Source organism: Euprymna scolopes, chromosome 6 (assembly GCF_053919585.1).
Source record: "Euprymna scolopes isolate OS-2025 chromosome 6, ASM5391958v1, whole genome shotgun sequence".
Taxonomy (NCBI): Eukaryota; Metazoa; Mollusca; class Cephalopoda; order Sepiida; family Sepiolidae; genus Euprymna; species Euprymna scolopes.
This window is the reverse complement of record NC_136487.1, coordinates 141822853-141844151: the sequence shown is the minus strand read 5'-3', so window position 1 is coordinate 141844151 and position 21299 is coordinate 141822853. Positions and strand designations below refer to the sequence as shown.

At 34.0% G+C, this 21299-nt stretch overlaps 1 protein-coding gene across 3 annotated transcripts in view; it reads left to right on the top strand.

The window, feature by feature from the left end:
* LOC145278009 (inositol 1,4,5-trisphosphate-gated calcium channel ITPR3-like) overlaps window positions 1-21299 on the top strand; it is a 704464-nt gene that overhangs the window by 292772 nt on the left and 390393 nt on the right. For all 3 annotated transcript variants that reach the window (XM_080130185.1, XM_080130184.1, XM_080130186.1), the window contains 4 exons: window positions 1865-1980; window positions 10142-10228; window positions 16315-16392; window positions 19305-19385. In XM_080130185.1, coding sequence (XP_079986311.1) covers window positions 1865-1980; window positions 10142-10228; window positions 16315-16392; window positions 19305-19385 — 362 coding nt within the window. The remainder of the gene's footprint in view (window positions 1-1864; window positions 1981-10141; window positions 10229-16314; window positions 16393-19304; window positions 19386-21299) is intronic.

Below are 21299 nucleotides of genomic sequence, written 5' to 3'. Positions count from 1 at the left end.
CTTAACTTTTATTAAAAACATATTATTATAACCTTATATTTAAACCAAATTCAGATTAATAATTTTATTCTATTTTTTATTATCAACCCATATTACTTTGCTTATCAAGTAAATATTTTCCTTTTTATTTTAATTTTTTCCAGATACATCTGCCTTATTTTAAAAACAATGCTATGTTTATTTATGGTGTCTTTTACATATAAAAAAACACCCAATACTTCTGCTGATGAGGAGACATTGTTTTAAAAAAAAACTATATGTCAAAATTATTGTTCGTGGCTTAATGTCTATCACAATAAAAACATCGTTTCCGAAACGATCGTACAAATTATTGACTTTGTTGTTGTTCCTTCTTATGAAACAGATTTTTAAGTTTTAATTCTAATGTGAATTTTAAATTATCAATCACATTACTAAATATTAAAGTAGCTCTAGGGTATTTCCCTATCGGGCTTATTATATATCTGAATTACAACGAGCACTGTTCTTTTCTTGTATTTTAATTAATTTAGTCATTTTACTATCACATTAAAATACACTCTGCTCTTTAGACTACTGTTCTAATCCCCTTTATATGCATGTATATATATATATATATATATATATATATATATATATATATATATATAAGTGAACATGACTGTGTGTCTGTGTGTGTGTATGTGTACATTTCCCTACGCAATAACTTGGCGGTGGTCGTAACATCAAAGACGTTAGGTTTCCCCCCTTTCTTTTCTTCCCTCGCGGTACGGGTTCGAGCCTGCCTTCCTACTACCACTTTTTTTTTTCTCAACATACACCTCCAAACACCCGCGCAACGCCGGACTTAAATGCTAGTATATATATATATATATATATATATATATATATATATATATATATATATATATATATATATGCTAGAAAGCTGTTCCGACGTTGCCCGGGATTAAATGATGATCAACGAATGTTTCACCTTACCATATTTTTATTATCATTGAAATCGATGGAATAGCCCATTTTTTAATCAAACTGATTTATTGCCTGCTATAATTGAGGACCACTCGCGGTAGATCTGGAGAAGCTTCACCTGCCTCTCGTAATGACTAAGTTCACAATATATTGTAGTATAGAGAACCTTCTGCTGGTTTTATAAAATTATTTTATGTATAATGGCTTGAATTAAAGTTTAAAATGTAAAAGTCAAGTACCATGATTTCAATTGTGCTCTAAACAGGAACATTCATTTCGTTCATATCAAAGAACCTACTGTTAATTTTATATGCCTTGAATTACTCGTTGTGCCCTAATAATAGCTTTAATTTTAATTCAAAATGAAAAAAAAAGCAAGCATCATTGTGAAATTGACCTTGAAACAGAAACATTCATTTCGAACGCGCCCCTGTTATAACAATGATCTTACTCTTGATTTGTTTATGTTGGGTCTTTCTGCTTATGTGGTAATAAAACTACTCAAATGCACTTGTAATGTTAGGCTGTGTAAGGTGTTAACTTTGGTCAAGGACTCAATGAGTAAAGTTTGTTTCCTAAAACTACCCGCCTGGAACACAATATCAAGCGACTGCTTCCCGGTTAAGTATAACATAGTTATTTTCACGTATAATGTAAACAAGTGCTTGTTGAGCTGTCCATCTTAAATAATCAAATTATACCCAGTTTCCACCATTGCCAACCATCACGATGTTGTTTCATCGGCCATATGACTTTCAATTAACTTCTATCCGAGACTGGCCTTTGAACCTTGATAAGTGGTGGCCCCTTAGTAAAAAGAAAATGGTCAAATGGGCATTTTTTTTTGTTTTGCTCATATTTGTAATTTGATTTAAAAAAAAAAAAACACTTAAATTTTTGTTTTTTTTTTCAGCTGTCATCTTCCAAATATGTATCCAGAATCGCTACAAACTGAACAAGAAATATCGGAATTGGCTTTCGAAAAACGAAGCCGAAAATGCATTGCCAGAAATAATCAAACAGGTAAAAGTAAGTATCTATTTTTTTCTTATATATTTTTACTTATTAAGAGGTTTTACACGCATCATTATCAGGGATTTTTCCTGGGGCGTAAGTGACAACAAGGCTCTCCAAATTTCCAACACTCCATGCCCTTTTTCCCTAACAAATCATTTTGCGTTATCGTAACAGCCGTTTACAATTGATTTATTACTGGCTATGTTGATTGATCTTCTCTAAGATTTTAGCCTCTCTAAGCAGTCTCCATATTCTTCCAGTTGTTTTCCTTCTCTGTGTTCTTACCTTCCTTGATCCTTAACATCTATGTGTTTTGTACCAACCAATGCATACGTGTAGGTGTTCTTTATTGGGGGATAAGCGTAACGTAGTAATCGCATGTCAATATTCAGGACCCACAGTCGCAATGGAAACAAAGGCAGGGAAAAACTCCGCTCACTTTTTTCAGTTGAAACGATAGACATTTGTTTACAGATAGTCTCAGAATAGTGCCTTGTCTCTTATTCAAAATTCTTCTCGCATTCCAGTGTGCTTAACAAGCTTCTGCCGTGTCGAACACGTAGTACTCAGTCTTTGTCCGACCATGTTCAGAACATGTCTTCCTCTGTTGCTCTTGAGCCAATCAGTAACAAGTCTATCTTACCACAAGGATCCACGTTTTTTCTCTTTTTATAATCTTTTTCTTTCCTTCTTTCTCGCTGTGACATCACTTCGCACACGGCTCGGTCATTTGCATATAGTTGATAAATTTATGTGATTTTTTTGGTAGTTTCAGTTCTCTTGTTCTCGTGTAATGTTCTTTCTCAGTTTTGTTGTTGTTTCATTTATTTTTATTCTAACTGTCGTAGCTTATGTGGGTGTGGTTGCGCATTTCAGGATGTTACTTCAACTGATTTGATCATTACCGTGCGTTACATGGTCTTAATTGTTAATCCGATTCCAATTTCTTCCAAGTCGTTTTTTTTTTCAGATTTTCGAAAATGTTCCTAGTGCTCCTACTATTATTGGAATGATATCGACTTTCTTTCAAATTTCATGTACTTGCTTATTATTCACTCACTAGGAATCTCCACACAGGCCATCATCAAAGACAGCTCACTAACAATAACTTATGGTGCTCCCTAGAATCTGAGTGACAATAAGTTTCTCCGATACTCTCCATCTTCTTCGACAACCCTTGCAAATTAAATCACTGCAATAGCCGCCTGCCATTGACTTCTCACTAGCAATGACCATTGGCCATCACTGGAATTTGAGTGTCAATAAGTTCCCTTTCGCACCCATCTAGTGGAGGTCAGGTTAATAGTTTTCTTAGGTCTTTCCATCCTTCTTGACCCTTCTCGACTATTTGGTGTGGTACCAGTCGATGCCGACTCAACATTTCATTACAATATAAATTCTCACACAGATCATCATCAGAGATTACTCACTGGCAACAACCGGTGATGTTCCCTAGAGTCTGAGTGATAACAAGTCTTCTCAGATTTTAAGTACTTTCCACCTTTTTCAATAACCTTTGCAAATGACTTCGCATTATCACACCAGCTGCTTACCATTGATTTCTCGCTGACAACGACCATTTGTCTTCACTTGGATTTTAATAACACTAAGCCTTCCCATGTCTCTTCCCAGTATTCTTCATACTCATCCAGTGGAGGTCTGGTTAGTGTTCTTCCTCTTCGATACCTCTATTTTGATACTTCTATTTCGTTTTTTTTTATATTTGGCGGGGGGGTATGAAATTTTTGTAAGCTTCGGTTTCCTCGGGTTCATGTGGTGTTTTCCATCTCTTTGTTTTAATTCTATGGCAGTTTCTATGTGACTGGTTAATGTTTACAGGTTATGTGGGTTGGTTTTCGCATTTAAGGGTTTTCCTTAAAACTTCACCTCGGGACTCTTCATTATTATTATTATTATTATTATTATTATTATTATTATCATCATCATCATCATCATCATCATCATCATCAGTAGTAGTAGTAGTAGTAGTAGTAGTAGTAGTAGTAGTAGTAGTAGTATAAATAACTCCCATATTCTTTTGGCATTTTAAGTCACATTTTGCGAATTTGGCCTTTTTTAAGGAGTCTGGCTTTCAAAAATTGTATTTGGCCTTTTCCAAAGCGTAACGTACGGACTAAGTAATGAAAGAAACCAACAGAATATTATATATATATATAGAGGTAGTAGTTATTAAAATCGCTCCTGCCTCAATTATACTTTGACTCACAGTCCCTACTGTACTCCAGTTCTTCGATGCTAATAAATGATATCGAGGAAATGTCTAAATATCAACAAAACTAAAAAATAAATAAATTTTTAAAAAAAGTTGGATATATAATTACTCGTGGCAGACGTGTTATAATGTCAGACAGTATTTCATTCGATGAACTTATATGGATATATAGTAGTAGTAGTAGTGTCATTATTATTATTATCATTATTATTATTAGCATTATTATTATCATTATCATTATTATTATTATTATTATTATTATTATCATTATCATTCTAATTATTATTATTATTATTATTATTATTATTATTATTATTATAGTAGTAGTATCATTATTATTATTATCATTATTATTATCATTATCATTATCATTATAGTAGTAGCAGTAGTGTCATTATTATTATTATTATCATTATCAGTAGTAGTAGTAGTAGTAGTAGTAGTAGTAGTAGTATAAATTACTCCCATATTCTTTTGGCATTTTAAGTCACATTTTGCGCCTTTTTTAAGGAGTTTGGCTTTCAAAAATTGTATTTGGCCTTTTCCAAAGCGTAACGTACGGACTAAGTAATGAAAGAAACCAACAGAATATTTTATATATATATATATATATATATATATATATATATATATATATATATATATATATATATATAGTAGTAGTAGATAGTAGAGGTAGTAGTTATTAAAATCGCTCCTGCCTCAATTATACTTTGACTCACAGTCCCTACGGTACTCCAGTTCTACGATACTAATAAATGATATCGAGGAAATGTCTAAATATCAACAAAACTAAAAAAAAATAACTTTAAAAAAAAGTGGGATATATAATTACTCGTGGCAGACGTGTTATAATGTCAGACAGTATTTCATTCGATGAACTTATATGGATACCTGCCGGTAATATTTGAACGAATTAATATCACAGGATCCTCCGGAAGGGGGGGGGGCGTAGTATCTAACGCTGTAAACAGGATATCATCAAGCCACTATATCTGCTCACTTCAATTAGCCGTGTAGATTGTTTCATGCAACGACTGGTACATCTATCACGTTTCTCGGCAAAGGATACTTAACTTGAACTTATCTAATGTTTAAATACTAATTGCTGTAATTTACCGGTGTTTAACGCAACACAACAACGAATATTATTAAGTTGCGTCCAGCCAATCTGTGCGTTTATTAATGAAAATTTAATGTTTAAGCGTGACAGACGTACAGATGGGGGTGGGGAGATACTCTTATTAAGACAGTAGACGCTTCTATGAATTCTATTTCAAACTTAAAAGTCACAGTGATATTTAAACCTAAGCAGGAAAGATTAACATAGATGATATTTGAAATTTAATCCAGAAATACTAACGAAAATGCTATTTCTAACTTGAGTGTGACAGACCGACCGAAATTCTATTTCAAACTTGAGTGTGACAGACCGACCAAAATTCTATTTCAAACTTGAATGTGACAGACTGACCAAAGTACTATTTCAAACTTCAATGTAACAGACTGACCAAAATTATATTTCAAATTTGAATGTGACAGACTGTACAAAACTCAAGTGTAGTAGACTAACGAAAATGTTATTTCAAACTTAAGCCTAAGAGACTGATTAAAATAATATTCCAAACGTAAACAAAACAGAATAACAGAAATGCTATTTTTATTGTTTGGACTATTGTTCTCATCTTAGGTGTTATTTCCCGCAACGTTTCATCCGATGTAACCTCCGACCTTCTTCAGGTGTATCTTGACAATAGTTTTTATTGGTTCATGGTGGAAAGAATGTGTTTGTTCTTTTTTCAAGTAATTATAATCATTAGAATTCAAAATATGTTATATATTTATGAAATAGAAAGAACATGGAGTAGTTTCAATTTTAGTGTAGACTAGAAGAGAGACCCGACGTTGCTCGGGATTGAATTATGATCAACGAATGTTTCACACTCCCATATTTTTATTGTCATCAAAACCGATGAAATCGCCCATTTTTCAGTCAAATCGATTGATTACTGCTCTACTTAGGGACTCATCGCAGTGACTTAGTTCACAATACAGTGTAGTGTACAATTACACTGTAGAGAACCTACTGTTTATCTTATAATATTATTTATATAAAATGGCTTGAATTAAAGTTTCAAATACAAAAGTCAAGTATCATGGTTCAATTATTCTCTAAACAAAAATATTCATACCGAACGTGCCTCTATCATAGCAAAGAACCTACTGTTGCTTTTTTATACCTATACTTTTTGCTTGTGCAGTGATAATGGCTTGATTCTAAGTTGAAAATGAAAAAGTCAAGTATCATAGTTCAATTGTGCTTTAAACAAAAATATTCATTTCGAACGCTCCATTACCATATTAAAGACTCTACTGTTGATTTAACATGCCTGGCCTTTCTGCTTGTGTGGTGATAATACTTCTCAAATGCACTTGTGATGTTAGGCTGTATAAAGTGTTAATTTTGGTCAACATCGATTGTTTCTATTTTTATCGGATTTTTTTTGATTATCAATACTTATCAAAGACATTCTGGTAGAAAACCTATCTAAGCACACTGCCAGATGCATAAAGTACATTCGTGTGAAATTTTATAAAAATCGGCCCAGCCGTTGAGAAGTTTATAAAAACGAACTCACACGCACGCGCACACACACACACACACACACACACACACACAAAGTTCCTTTTATATAATAGCAGAGATTCGGGTCCGTATCGATTTGATATAGTGTGTTTGAATATTTTAGATGAGGACCTATAATAATTAGTCTGAACCATATAGCTTACTACTCAAATAGTTTCTTCCCACGGACTGGTGGACTTTGGAATTCTCTCCCTGTTTCCTGCTTCTCTAACTGTGCTGATCTACCGGAGTTTAAATGTATCGTGAACAGACATCTCTCTGCTCAACTCCCCTCAGTCTCCTATTGGACATCATCCCAAATAGTAACCCCTTACGATTCAAGTGGCAATATGCCTTGCTTGGAGGTTAAAGGAGTAAAACAAAAATGTTTTTTCTTACTTATACGTGACAGACAAATGAAAACTGCATTTCAAACCTAAGCGTGATAGGATGCCCGAAGGACAGGGCCTATTAATGATAAAATTGGACGCGTCTAAAAATAATTGCCACTTTGTAATTATGAGAAAAAGATTTACAAAAGTAAAACCGTACATAAATAACCAGAAAAGATGATTTAAGTATAATACGTTATGAGGCAAAATACATAATTATACTTCGTATACTCGTTGGCGGTTTGCCAATATCAGGTTGGCACAGATAATCAAATTAAAATGCGATTTGACGCTTGACATGCATAAGAGTTGGCAAAACTATTATTGTGGTCTTTTAATATAGGTAGATTTTGCATGTTCCTATTTTGCTTCTAGTCAAATTTGAACAAAGATATTGAAGGACCCCAGGATATTGAATTTACATAAAATCGTAGATTTTTAACTTATTCCACCATTTGATTGGACGATTGTGATTAAATGTCGCCATTTTTAATATTCGGGCGGTGCAAAAATAATATCGTATTTTGCACCATTGGTCGACATAATCAGATCTTCACTCTCTCTCTCTCTCTCTCTCTCTCTTTCTCTCTCTCTCTCCATAAATATATATATATATATATATATATATATATATATATATATATATATATATATATATATATATTCAGACAGATATTGTTTGATAGCACGGAGTGTTTTTGCTTAAGGGTCTTTTTTTGTAGTGTTTCCATTTTTTGAACGGTCATTTTTATGTCTCGGTCAAATTTGTGTAGGAAGGTTCCATAGTCGTTTTTGTCAATCTGTTGTTTTTTTTGTTTTTTTGTTTTTTTTTGTTTTGTTTTGTTTTTTTTTGCAAGTACTTTCAACTGATTTCTTCAGTCGTCTTCAAGCATGTTTACACACACACACACACACACACATATATATATATATATATGTATATATACATATATGTTTTTGCTTATATATATACATATATAAGCAAAAAACATATATATACATATATAAAGGAAAAATTGACAATACAAATATATATATACATATATATATGCATATATATATATAATGTATATATATATATATATATATAATGTATATAAAGTTAATCATCAATTTAATAATGAAATTACATCGTTAGGAATAAAGGATATATATTCTCTTCGAGCACTATTTCCAGCTTTCCTCCCTCCACCCTCTATACAATTTCGTTCGTAATGTTCTTGTCGCTAGACGTCAAATTTCTCATCTCTTGACGAGAAGCATTGGGCTTCAAAATACCTTGGTATAAAGAGTGGCTATATTCCTTACTCTTATTGAATTGCTTATTAAATTTATATGCATCAGTATATTTTTGTGTTGTGAATTTTTTTCCTTTTTTCATTTTGTATCTAAGCTCCACCTTACATGTTAAGTTTTATCATTATTCTGATAATTCTCCATTTAAAGAATTCTTCGATTTTTTCTTGGATCCTCTCTTATATATACAGGCGGCAAAAAGAAAGTCCGCACTTATAATTTTTTCAAAAACTGCAAATGTAAGCTTACTTTGATGTAATTGTTCAAACAAACTATGCCTTATTCGATTGACGTTTTATTCTTCTATAATTTTACCTGTTCATATTTGATTTTTAATTGAAATCTTCTAGTGTTCACGTCAATTTAAAAAAAAATAACTTCAAATTGAGGAGGCAAAAAGAAAGTCCGCATGATGGAAAATTGTTATTTACATGTAAATTAAGGACATTATTGCAACACAAATACAACAGGAACACAACGAACTAGTTAATATTTAGTAGCATAGCTCTTCTGCAATTTGACAGCATGCAATCTTTTGGGAATTCCTTGAATTAGAAGCAGCAATACTCCGGAGAAAGGGCATTCCACTTTTCTTTAATTTTTATGGCAACAAGAATCTCAAAGATTAAATTAATGTCCTCAAACGGCGGTAGAAATCAAATAGTGTGATGGAAGTCTTTGTTATAATTATATACTTATCGTAGGAATTTAATTTAAAATCGAACTACACAAATAGATATTAGAATTAGTTTGCCTTGTGTAACAAAAGCCGCTGCGCAATTGAAAACATATTGGAAGCGTGGCGTTCAACTATGACTTTAGTATGAATCCTATGTCTCTCCTTAGGGTTGACTAACATAGCAACTTATGCTCACTGAATTGTGTACGAGAAAAACTCGAGGTAGATAAGAAGATTGTTCTGCTCATTTTCCCTGAATATTCCTATTTACTTTACCTCCCCACAAGGGCAGAGGTAGACACGGAGGTCGCTGATTAATATCAAGAAAGGAACAACAATTAAAAATTGTTTCAGTCACGAAGGATTTCTCCTCCACTAACTGAGAACAAAAAATTGAAGTATAGCATCAGAACAGATACTACACTTTGAGATATTAAATCTTTTATTCAGGCAAAAAAAAAGAACATGAACAAAGAACTTAGTACCACTACTACTACTACTACTACTACTACTACTACATAATACTTACGACAAGTATCATAAGATTTTACCAAAATCGATCTTTGATCCAATTAAAAAGTGAATAAACAAATCACATAAAGAGAGATATTTTCAAAATATGTGTATTGCTTGTATTACTGTCTCTACTGATTAATTCGTGAAACCCACTTTATAGTTACGGATGACCCTAATGGTTATAATTATCTCGATCGTATTTAAATTATTCATTCGCAGATAAAAATCGATTTCACTTGCAAACATGAAACAATATCATCAAAAGAGTGAGTAGTTAAAGATGTTATTGGTCATCCGTATCTCTCGTAATAGAATAAAGAAACAGTGTAGACTTTTGACGTATCGCTTCAAGTACTTTTTCTTTATTCTTTCATCGTTTGTCGCACACCCATGTTTCATACCCCACACCTTTTATATTCTTGTTCCTTTAGGAATCCTCCGAGGCGGAAAACCACGACAATGCCGCCGAACAAAAACGTCAACACGGAAAGACTGTGCGATATGGAGAAATCGTGCAGGTATGTAACCATATAATTATCGTATTATTCATGTGCAACATAGACTTCTTATTTGGCATATTTTTTTCTTGTTGTTTGGGTTTTTATAAATTAAGTTATGTTAGGTTTGAACCAAACCTCTCTCCATTTGAGGACCATTTATTAATGAATCTTCGATTTTTATTTTGTTTTTGAATTGTGTACATTTTAAAAATAAATGATCGTCTCTGAAGAGCAACCTATAAAACCAAACGCAATGTTTTCCGTTGCGTGTCGCGAAACGTGCGTAAGTCAAAAAGAAAAAGATATAAGCATTAGATAAAATCAAAAATTAAATATTAATTATGTTAGTTAACTGATTCATAATTTGATAATTCTCTTTCTCTCTTTCTCTCTCTCTCTCTCTCTCTCTATATATATATATATACATATATATATATATATAGAGAGAGAGAGAGATTTGTATATATAGATATACGTGTGTATATATATAAGAGAGATAGATAGATAGATAGATAGATAGATAGATAGATTAATAATTTACTTGAAACGTAATCAGTTTGTATATAGCAATCATAATGAATTACAAAGTCTTTATCATAAAGTTTTTATAATGAAAAAAAATGTTATATAAATTTTGAACATTTAAAAAAAAAAACAAAGCTCAATGAATGCCATTTGTATTGGGTTCTAGAACAGGTATAATGTAATATATAAATTTTCAAGTTACAAATATCAAGTGTTCTCAGTTGGTCATTCATTACTTTTCATGGCTACCTTTTGAAAAGCAATAAATGACCAACTGAAAACAGTTAATATTTGTAACTTGAAAATTATATATATATATATATATATATATATATATATATATATATATATATATATATATATATATATATATACAGTTTTGAAAATAATAAGCGGAAGTTTCTCAAGAGCTCTTTCGGCTATCATCTCATCAGGAGAAAATCGATAGCGTACAAAATAATATTATGTCGAAAATGAAGAGTTCTAATGGGGAACTTATTGAATGTGCCAAAAGTACGGGGATACTAAAATAAATTTATTAACGTTTAAAAACGATTAAAATATTGGCAAGAGGGGAAAGAAAAAAAAACGGGAGAAAAGATTCAAAGTTCCCGTTTCCTCCCGTTTTTTTTTTTTGTTTGTTTTTTGTTTTTTTTCTTGTTTGGCATTTTTATATGGAATTTATCCTAAACTCATTAACCGATCATTATGAATTATGGAATCTCTTTTTAAGTCGTACTGCGTAATGTGGGTCCATTATTTCTTGTAAACTTTACGAATTCAAGGAGCTGTTCCCGCAAACTCGCACCTCCACATTTAAAAAAATAAATAAATGAATAAATAATAATAATAATAATAATAATAATAATAATAATATCTCTATTCATGCAAGACTAGTTTCATAATAAATATTAGTGTCCTATGAGACCAAACACATGTTTCATAAGATGAATAAAATGAATAATTCTTTTAGATTTGTCAGAAGCAGACAAAAATAAATTGCGTTTCGTGACCTAAGCTTACAAATTTATAAAACATAAATTGCCATTTCTCATTTACGCGTTTATCTTTAATACGTCTGAGCATTAAAATGTACAGTTCAAAATGCAACAGAGACGCTGACGCTGGCAGCAGCCGCATAGAGATATGCAAATGACCAAGCCGGCTTCGCGAAGTGACGTCACAGCAGAGACAAAGGGCTTGTTGCTGGAGAAGCAGGGGTGTTTATAGGAGTGGTGTGCGAGACGTTATGTAAGAAGTACGTGTTCGAAACATGGCCGGTGTTACGAAAAGCACGTGGTCGAGAGACATGGATGACGTCACTGCAGAAGGGAAAAAGTCACACGCGGCTGGAGAAGGAGAAATGAACTGCTTAAATATTTAGAAAAACAAGTGCATTGTTGAAAATACAAGATATAAAGGCTTTTGTTAAAAAAGAAAAAGGGCATTGAGTTTTTTTTCTTCTATTCCCTTGTGACAGAGTTTACAACGTGTTGGGTCCGTTAAAAAAAGGTGTACAACATTACGAAAGGTTCAAAGATCGATTCGTGAAATGCACCAGCAACTTGGATTTATTACTATAATATTATTATTAATATCATACAAAATCCTTCTTAGATGTCAGCCACGTGTTCGAGACACGTGGCTGACGTCACAGCAGGGACTGACAGTCATACGCTGTCGGTAAAAGTAGAAATGAAGTGTTTAAACATTTAGAAAAGTGCGTTGTTGGAAATACCAGATATAAAGCCTTTTGCTAAAAAAAAAGAAGTTTTTTTTACCCCTTCTTCTGTTAAAAAAAAAGGTGTACATCGTTACAAAAATGTTATGCATATTGCTTACCTATCCTGGTACGAGTCTTCTACTAGTTATTCTATGAGACTGTTGATCGTTAGTATGATGCGAAGTCTAGCGTAACCCATATATCTAACTCTTTTTGATTCAACAAGGCGTTTTAATTCTCGATGTGTTGCTGACATTGAAGATTGTGCTGATTTCACAGACAATACCAGTCGGATTTGCATAAGTATCGACTTTCAAATTCATCAGCATTCAACCCACGTGGACATCCTTCTTTTTACTCAGCATGTAGACTCGTTTCTGAGTAGGGAAACTCACCTCATACATATTCTTTCGTATACTACGCCCTTCCATAATTGTTTGGCATTGATTTTTTTGATACATTACGTTGTCCGTTTCTGAAAATTCACAAAGAATAACATGACGAATGTGTATATTATTCAATTAGAATTCATTTAGATGAGGATTATTTATTAACTTTTATTTATTGCGGGCTATTATCCTCATCTTTTCTTAGTTGCTTCACGACGTTTCAGCCAATTTTTCCTCTGGACTTCATCAGACGTTGACGAAGTCCAGAGGAAAAGTTGGCTGAAACGTCGTGAAACAACAAAGAAACGATTAGGATAATAGTCTGCAATAAATAAAAATTAATGACAAATGTGTTCTGCGTTTGGAGTCTTTTGGGGTTTATTTACAAAATAGTCACCACTTATCAAGGCCCGTAGGCCACTCGAGGATAAGGGTTAATGAATGTACGGTAGTCAATGGGATAAGATCATAGTAATCGTTAGTAGCGAAAATTTGGTAAATTAGATTACTTAAGGGGACGGCTCATCAAGAACTTGTTTACATTGGGCTTCAAGACGATCATATTGTAGCCAGCTGGAAATCAGGGAAACGGAAGAGAATTCCACAGGCGTGCAGTTCTAAGAAAAAAAGCCTTGTTCATGGAATCTGCGTTTAGATTTGGGTACAGATAATTGATGGGGGAATTATTGATAGCGGTTTAGGCTAGACGAGTGTTTTTCGTGAAAGTTCGCCAAATGGGTACCATATATTGGAGCCCAGACGAGCAACTGCCATGAAAAATAACGATAGAGCAGAGACAGGCTCGCAACGTTTCTTCTGTAGGAAAGAGGATGCAGGGAAGAGAAAATGGCATGCTCTACGAAGTCTATTTTGAACTCTGTCAAGGCAAGATAAGGTACTTCTAGCAGCTCCTGCCCAGATGTAGCAATAATACTCTGGCATCGGCAGTAAGATATCTACTTGAGCAGTAAAATGATCTCACCATTTTTCCAGCGAACTTGGCAACGGATTTGATGTACGTATTTCATTTAAAATCAGGTGTAAAGATTATAACCAGAAGCATATCGAAAAAGGGATTTGTACGCATCGTCTATAGTGCACAGTAGATAAGAGCTCCGCAATCGTGTCCAGTATCAGAATCATTAAGAGAAACCACCTCATCTTTCTATCCTTACTCCTCTATTGTCTGAGATATATCTAGCATAGTAAAATTGGGCATATCACATTAGAAATAGGACTACAAACTAAAAAGGAACAACAAACACTTACATGGGTTACTGAAGATCATAAGTTAAAAAATATTGCCAAATTAGTAGGCCCTGGGTTGGCGGCATTTAGCCTGGTAGAAGATTTAATTCAATAAATGTAATTTCATAAATTAAGTTCATATCATTCAACAAGAAGAGTTATATTTTAGGGGTGAAACCCACCATAAAGAGTATAAATGCAAGCTGCAAAGAGTGCATGTTGCCTCACCAACGTCCAAATTCAAACTGATTTTAATACAAATTTGGCGGCAAAAATTCGTTTTAATTACCTTCAAAAATTGAAGAGTAGACTAAGAATTGTGATGAAGGAGAAAAAAAAGAGAAAGAAAGTGTCTGTCAGTTCTCAGTACAAATTTCTGACAATTGCATTCCTGAAGTTGCGGAGCTCCTTCATCGGGAACTTTTATTGGTGGTAATGTAAGCTACTTTTCTGTCCAAGACTCATAATTTCATTTCAAGCAGATGATGTTTTCTTTGATACTGCTTGTACGTTCCTTATAAAATTCAATTCTATCCGTGTTCGTATGAAAACGATGCCCGATGCCGTACTATATTGATTCGCTTTCGCTCAACATATCTTCGAATAAATACAGCTAAATGATAATGCTTAATATTTCATATTTTTTCCTGGCATTTAGTTAACAACATCTTCTGAAATTAGAAAATTATCCTCCCATGAAATACTCAGCTCAAGCTTTCTTTCTTCGCACTTCACTCTATCCTACAAGGTCTGATTTCTGCTAATAAGATAAATTTGAAAAGATATGAAAAAAATTAACTATTTTGTTGATTTCGTCACAATGCGGAATGCATATATAAACACAGAGATCGGAAGAAAAGAGGAGAAGCAAAGAAAAGAAGGAAACCCCATGAGGCGATTGGCAAGTTACGCTCGACAAATACGTTACCAACACGGTTCCCGTTAGATCACCGAAGTTAAGCACCATTGAGCCTGGTCAGTACTAAAATGGCTGACCATTTGGGAATTCCAGGTGCTGTATGTGCTCTCCGCGTATTTCGGCATTTTTTTCCAGATTTCTCCTTGCCTCAAGAAGTATCACTTAAGAAAAGGTATGGTTGAGGATTGCGCAATCCTTGCCTCACTATTGCACGCGCAGTTACTCTTACAGGGGATATCCATTGTCTATCGATACTGAACTGAAAGCATCAATTAGTAAGTTAAGCTTGATGAGCAGAGCGAATCCTCTCTTTCTCCTACTACCCCTTTCTAGCGTCGACCTTTATGAAAATTGTCGTCAGAGATTTACGGCATAATTTTGTCTGGTGTCGTGTATTGATGGCCAACCGTTTAGGGTGTGTGAAATGAAGGAAATATCTTTTTCCTCCATCAAGAAAAGTTCGTGTCTAAGTTTCAGTTTCTTTGCGAACTTCTAAACACAACGTCTGATTCATGTAAAAAAAAAAAGGTAACCACAGCGTTACATGTTTTCGATCAAGTTTGTTACTGTTTGCTATTTTGTTTATCTTTGTACAGCCTTGCATCCACATTGCTTGACTAACTGTCACCAAACTTGATAAAAAAATTGGCCATGGTCTAAGTTATAACTGATTTAATTATGGAATATCTTGATCAAAGATCGTGGTTAAAGTCACGAAAATATAAAAATCACACTTTTGGCGATAATTAAGTTTCTGCTTATCATAAAGACACACTATTGGTTCATATTGTAGCCAATCAAATCGCCCATTTTATATGACAATAAAATTTACTTTGAAAAATTTCTTTCGATTGAAATTTTTACGGTCGATTTTTGATACCAGTAACTACTAGGCAAGTTTTTAATCTGGTCTTATTTGATATTTTTAGTTATACTGACGTTTCTAAGGGACGACTTCGTAAATATTTCATACAATGTAAAAAAGTCAAGTTCAGATGAAAGTTTTGTCAATCATTACGCTGTCAAGCGAAAGTATACATTCTTATCACTAGGGTTATGACAAGAGAATATTCTTAACTCTCGAGTATATATCCGACACAGTTAATCAATCGAGAACCACATCACTCTATCTAGAAACATATAAGATATTAACTGATATATACTCGAGAGTCGGAATAATGAAAGGAATATTCTCTTGCCATATCCCTACTCATCACTGACTTGTATTCTTATTTATCTTTTGTTAAGGGAGGATCTCTATGCCTTCAGGATATAATTACTTTTTATCTTCTTTTTTCAGTTGAAACACATGTTTTCTGGGAAATACATTCACACTTGTACAACACAGACGAGCCAGCACGACAAAAACAACATGAATGTAAGTAAAAATATTCGCTCTTGCATTTATTAAGCAACGGTTTGCTTACGTTATCCTTGTTGTGTTCAGTTATAAGAGTTATAACCCTTGGTGCATAGAGCTCAGAGTGATTGTCCTTGCTTGATATGAAAAATATGCAAGCTTAGGTATGCACACCTGCCCTCCGTAACTAAATTATGTTACTAAAAGATTAACGCGTTTTACACTAAGTCAGTTTAATATAATACCGAATGCTGAGAACAATTTGAAATGAATCTGCAATAGTGGTCGTAGCTGTTCATTGTGTTTCTTTGTGTCGTCGTGTCGACTACGGTTGAAGCGTCGGGGGTATGTTTGCGAGTCTTCGCGATGTTTATTTATTTGATTCCCCACTGAACAAATTAGACACAAGGCCGTTTTTTAACGTGGGGAAGCTGGATAGTAACAATTGGTATTAAGGCTTTCCCCTACATTGACCAAAACTGATTGCTACAAGAACAATGGTCTATGTATTTATTTGCTTCCCCACTGAGCAAATTAGGCACAAGGCCGTTTTTAAATGTGGAGAGATTGGGGAAAGGGTGGCCAGCTCCCCGGGGAGTAGCGGAGCTAGATAGTGACAATTGGTATGAAGGGTTTCCCCTACATTGACCAATAACTGATTGCTACAAGAGCAATGGTCTTATATGTGGGGTTGTTCCCTCATATGGTCTTTGCTTGATCTTTGTTGCCCAGGCCTCGTAGGACCAGGGCGGGCGAGTTGTACCTGCCGGGCGAGTTCCACGATGAACGAGGAGTTGTGTCTCTCTGGTTTTTGTAGGTAGGAACTCCGATGCTTCTCACCAGCGGGATTGAAATCATGCAGTCAAAAAATAGTTCCGCTACACACCGACCACTCCTGTTCTTCGTAATAGGAGAGATGCTGTTATGTAAAGATAGACTAATTAGGTAAAGTAATTTACTGCAAAAAAAGGCGACGCTTAAAGCACATGTTTTATTCTTTTATCATCTATAAACTCATTTTCACTCTAATAATCAAATTGGTACACATTTAGCGACCATTGGCGCATGAAATACTGTGGTTGGCACTGCATGGGAATCAGGTCGCTGGTGATCAGAGCGTATCCACTTTTACTACTCTATTGCCCAACCATATAAGAGACAAATAAAAAAAAATGAAAAGTAAACTATTTTGGTTATTTTCTTTTGCATATTAATAGAGCGTTTAATGCGATATTTTTTTTTCAGAAACAATACATTTTTCATTAGAGGGCAAAACTTCTTTTAATATAGGATGCTCCAAATATTAGGTTGATGCAAAAATAATTCAAAAGATCATAAGTCCTTTCATAATAAACTTTACTAATTGAAATAAGAACCATTAGAATTGAAACATTTTTGCCAACAAGAAACAAGTTCATTCATGCATATAGATATAGATTATACCGTATATATATATAGGGTGGAACGATAAAATTGTCGCGCTAGAAAAACATGATTCCATTTCCATTTGATGAAAGCCGGTTTTCTTTTGTTGTTGCAGACCATCTACTAGTAAGCCAGTTGTGTACAAATCTCAAAAGCGATAGGAGGCTTCTATCATATCTGAAAGTGGCACAATGTTCAACGAGCGAGATCGGAGATGTGCCGCTGTACAACTCATGCTCTCTACCGATCCAAGTTATTACAACAGGATCATTGTCAGCACCCTCAAAATGCATCGCTTAATTGCCAAAAATAACAGAGACGTGCCCAGGATGAGGAAAACAAAGTTTCCGGCCACAGTTATGTTTTTTTTAGTGTGGTTTCCAGTGAGGACCACATCATGCCACCTCACATCTTCGAAGTCGTTTTGAAAGTCACCACCAAAGTGTACATGGATGTGCTGAAGAGTGTGGTGATCTCCTGGTGCAATCAGATGACCGCTGGCAAACAAGTCCAAAGAGGCTCGGTCTTGGCTTTAGAATGAGTAGTCAATGATCAGTTATTGGAAGAACAGTAAAACGGCAAAAGTACGATTCTTGAAATGAATTAAAAAGAACCCACCATAGTGAAAAACTAAAAAAAAAAGGGATATAACTCTGTAAGCTATTGAGCTTATTTTCAATAAAATACAATCTTACGAATATCAAAACCATCTTTTATAGAACAGCCTCGCAAAAAATATACTCCAATTCAATAAATAGTTAGGTTGTAGTAAAATGTTTTATGTTTATTATAGAGGATAGAATCGATTCGTGTTATTGAATATTTGCATAAAAGATTTTGTCCCATATATTTCAGCATCTTTTGCGACGAAAAATAATCGATCTTAACGTGCAGACTTGAAATTTAACCCTAAACTTAACCCAATACATGTCTAGTGGTGGGACAAACAGTACTGCCCCCTTTCTAGACGCGTCTTTTTCTGCTTTAGTCTCGTCAGCTTCTTCCACCTTCCTAAGAAAAAATATCGGAGTCCGATTCGGAAATAGACTTCCGCTTAGGTTACTTCTAACATTAAAGAGTTCACCCGAACTCTCCGATTTGAACATGTTCCTATATTGTATGCCATTATACACTGCTGGAAATATTATTCGTGAATGTTCCTTCGGTTCAGTTATTACAACCCACTTTTTGGCATCTTTGCTCTCTCAAAACAAATCATTTTGATGGTTACATTAAGGTAGAGGATACAAATAAGTCACAGGGAGCAATATCATTTGAATATAGAGGTTGCTCCAGTACGGCGATGTTCTGAAGCCGTGTTATTGCGGTGAACTAATACAAAGAAACGCATGAAAATTGCAATTATTGCAGAAGCTTTAATTTACAGTTTCTATACTGCAAAGATATCATCATAGATGATGACATAGTCTACGTATACTTGTCTTCTTTCTTATGACTCATAACCTCGGAATGAAACTTAACATTTTTTTCTTTCTACTTTCCAGATTTCACTCCATGGATTCAATGCAAAAAATGCACAATTCAAAATCTTGCCAAGATATAAAGTAAAGTCTGAAGGAGAAGTGGTAAGTGATACATAAAAATATAGTCGCCATATGAATTGGTATGTTGTAAAACAAAAGCAAAAAACTATATATATATATATCCTAGCATGGGTGCCCGGCGTTGCCCGGGTATTTGGAAATGTATGTTGAGCAAAAAAAAAAGTGGTAAATTTTTTTAACTTTGACCCCTATTGTGACCCCTTAAAATTTATTGTTTTGGCCTCACATTAAGTTATTAAGTTAGATCCACGTCCAATGAACCTATATCTAAAATTTCAAGTGTTTAGACCGAAAATTGTCGGAGTTTGGTAGAGTTCTCAAACGTCAAATCGTTGAACTTTGACCCCTTAATAGTCAAATTTCTGGCCGAAAACCGATCAAATCGACTTTCCCAAATCTCAGTACTCTGTATATCAAATTTCGAGTTTGTAGACTAAAAATTGACAGAGTTATTGCGTAGGGAAATGTATACACACAGACACATAGACACTTTCACTTTTAGAGATATACTAGCATGGGTGCCCAGCGTTGCCCGGGTATTTGGAGATGTATGTTGAGCAAAAAAAAAAAAGTGGTCAATTTTTTTAACTTTGACCCCTATTATAAGACTTTAAGATTTATTGTTTTGGCCTCACATTAAGTTATTAAGTTAGATCCATGTCCAAGGAACCTGTATCTAAAATTTCAAGTGTTTAAACCGAAAATTTTCGGAGTTTAGTAGAGTTCTCAAAGGTCAAATCGTTGTACTTTGACCCCTTAATCGCCAAATTTCTGGCCGAAAACCGATCACATCGATTTTCCCAAATCTCAGTACCCTGTATATCAAATTTCGAGTCTGTAGACTAAAAATTGACAGAGCTATTGCCTAAGGAAATGTACACAGACACACAGACATACACACACACGCGCACGTTCACTTTCATAGATATATAGATATATATATATATATTAACAAAACCAAGACTTCAAAAAAGTAATTGGTAGCAGCTAAAAGTGTATTTCATAGTAAGTTACAATTGTTTCAACAACGGTTGGACAATTTGAAGCATTATGGCGTTTGAAAATTTTCACGTAACCAGCTTTTCTTCAGACTTCTTGCATAAAAAACACTTTAACAATTGAACATTATTTAAAGAAATTTCCCTTAAACGAAATGAAACATGCGAAAACATTTATCCTGGACGTCCAGGATAAACGTTTTCGCATGTTTCATGTAAGTATTTAATAATTATTATAGTAAATAATTATGTCATCCTCTTTTCAGAAACTCGTTTCTAATCGTTGAGCACTTTACAGTTGAATTTAATCCGTTAATTCAGCCTTTATGCATAGATCATCATATAATGGTTAGATCACTCTGATAAACGTTAAAAAGCATTTAACAAATAAATGTTTAAAATTCAATAGATTTTCTCGCGGTTAACGGTAGCAGAATGGATTAGGTTCTTGCTAATGAAGCTAGCGATGGCTTCTGTCGCTGAGTTCGAATCAAGGCATGGGTTTAACTGTACAAGGTTAAAGTAATATGAAAGTCAAATGGTCCCAGCCAGATTAAACATTCATTGAAAGCCTTATTGCATTAGTTCATGTATATGGAATTAGCACCTTGACTTTTACAAAAATATTGGAAAAGTAACTTGACAGCAGACACCAGAATGCTAAGAGCTGTCCTGAATGTTTACTAGAGCAACTTAACAAACACCTACCTCAGATTTCAACCTAGATCAAAGAAGCGATAAATCAGATTTGTTAGTCGCTGCTAGGGAGGTAAGGATGAAATCGTTAGCGGGGTTGTCTTAGAGATGAAAAAAAAACAATTATATAGTTCAGTGGGGCGACCACAACTAACACAACTATATATGAAGATTACCCGGTTTATAAAGGATATAGATAAATAGTTTTACGAAGTCAAAATGATCTATAACACTACTACAA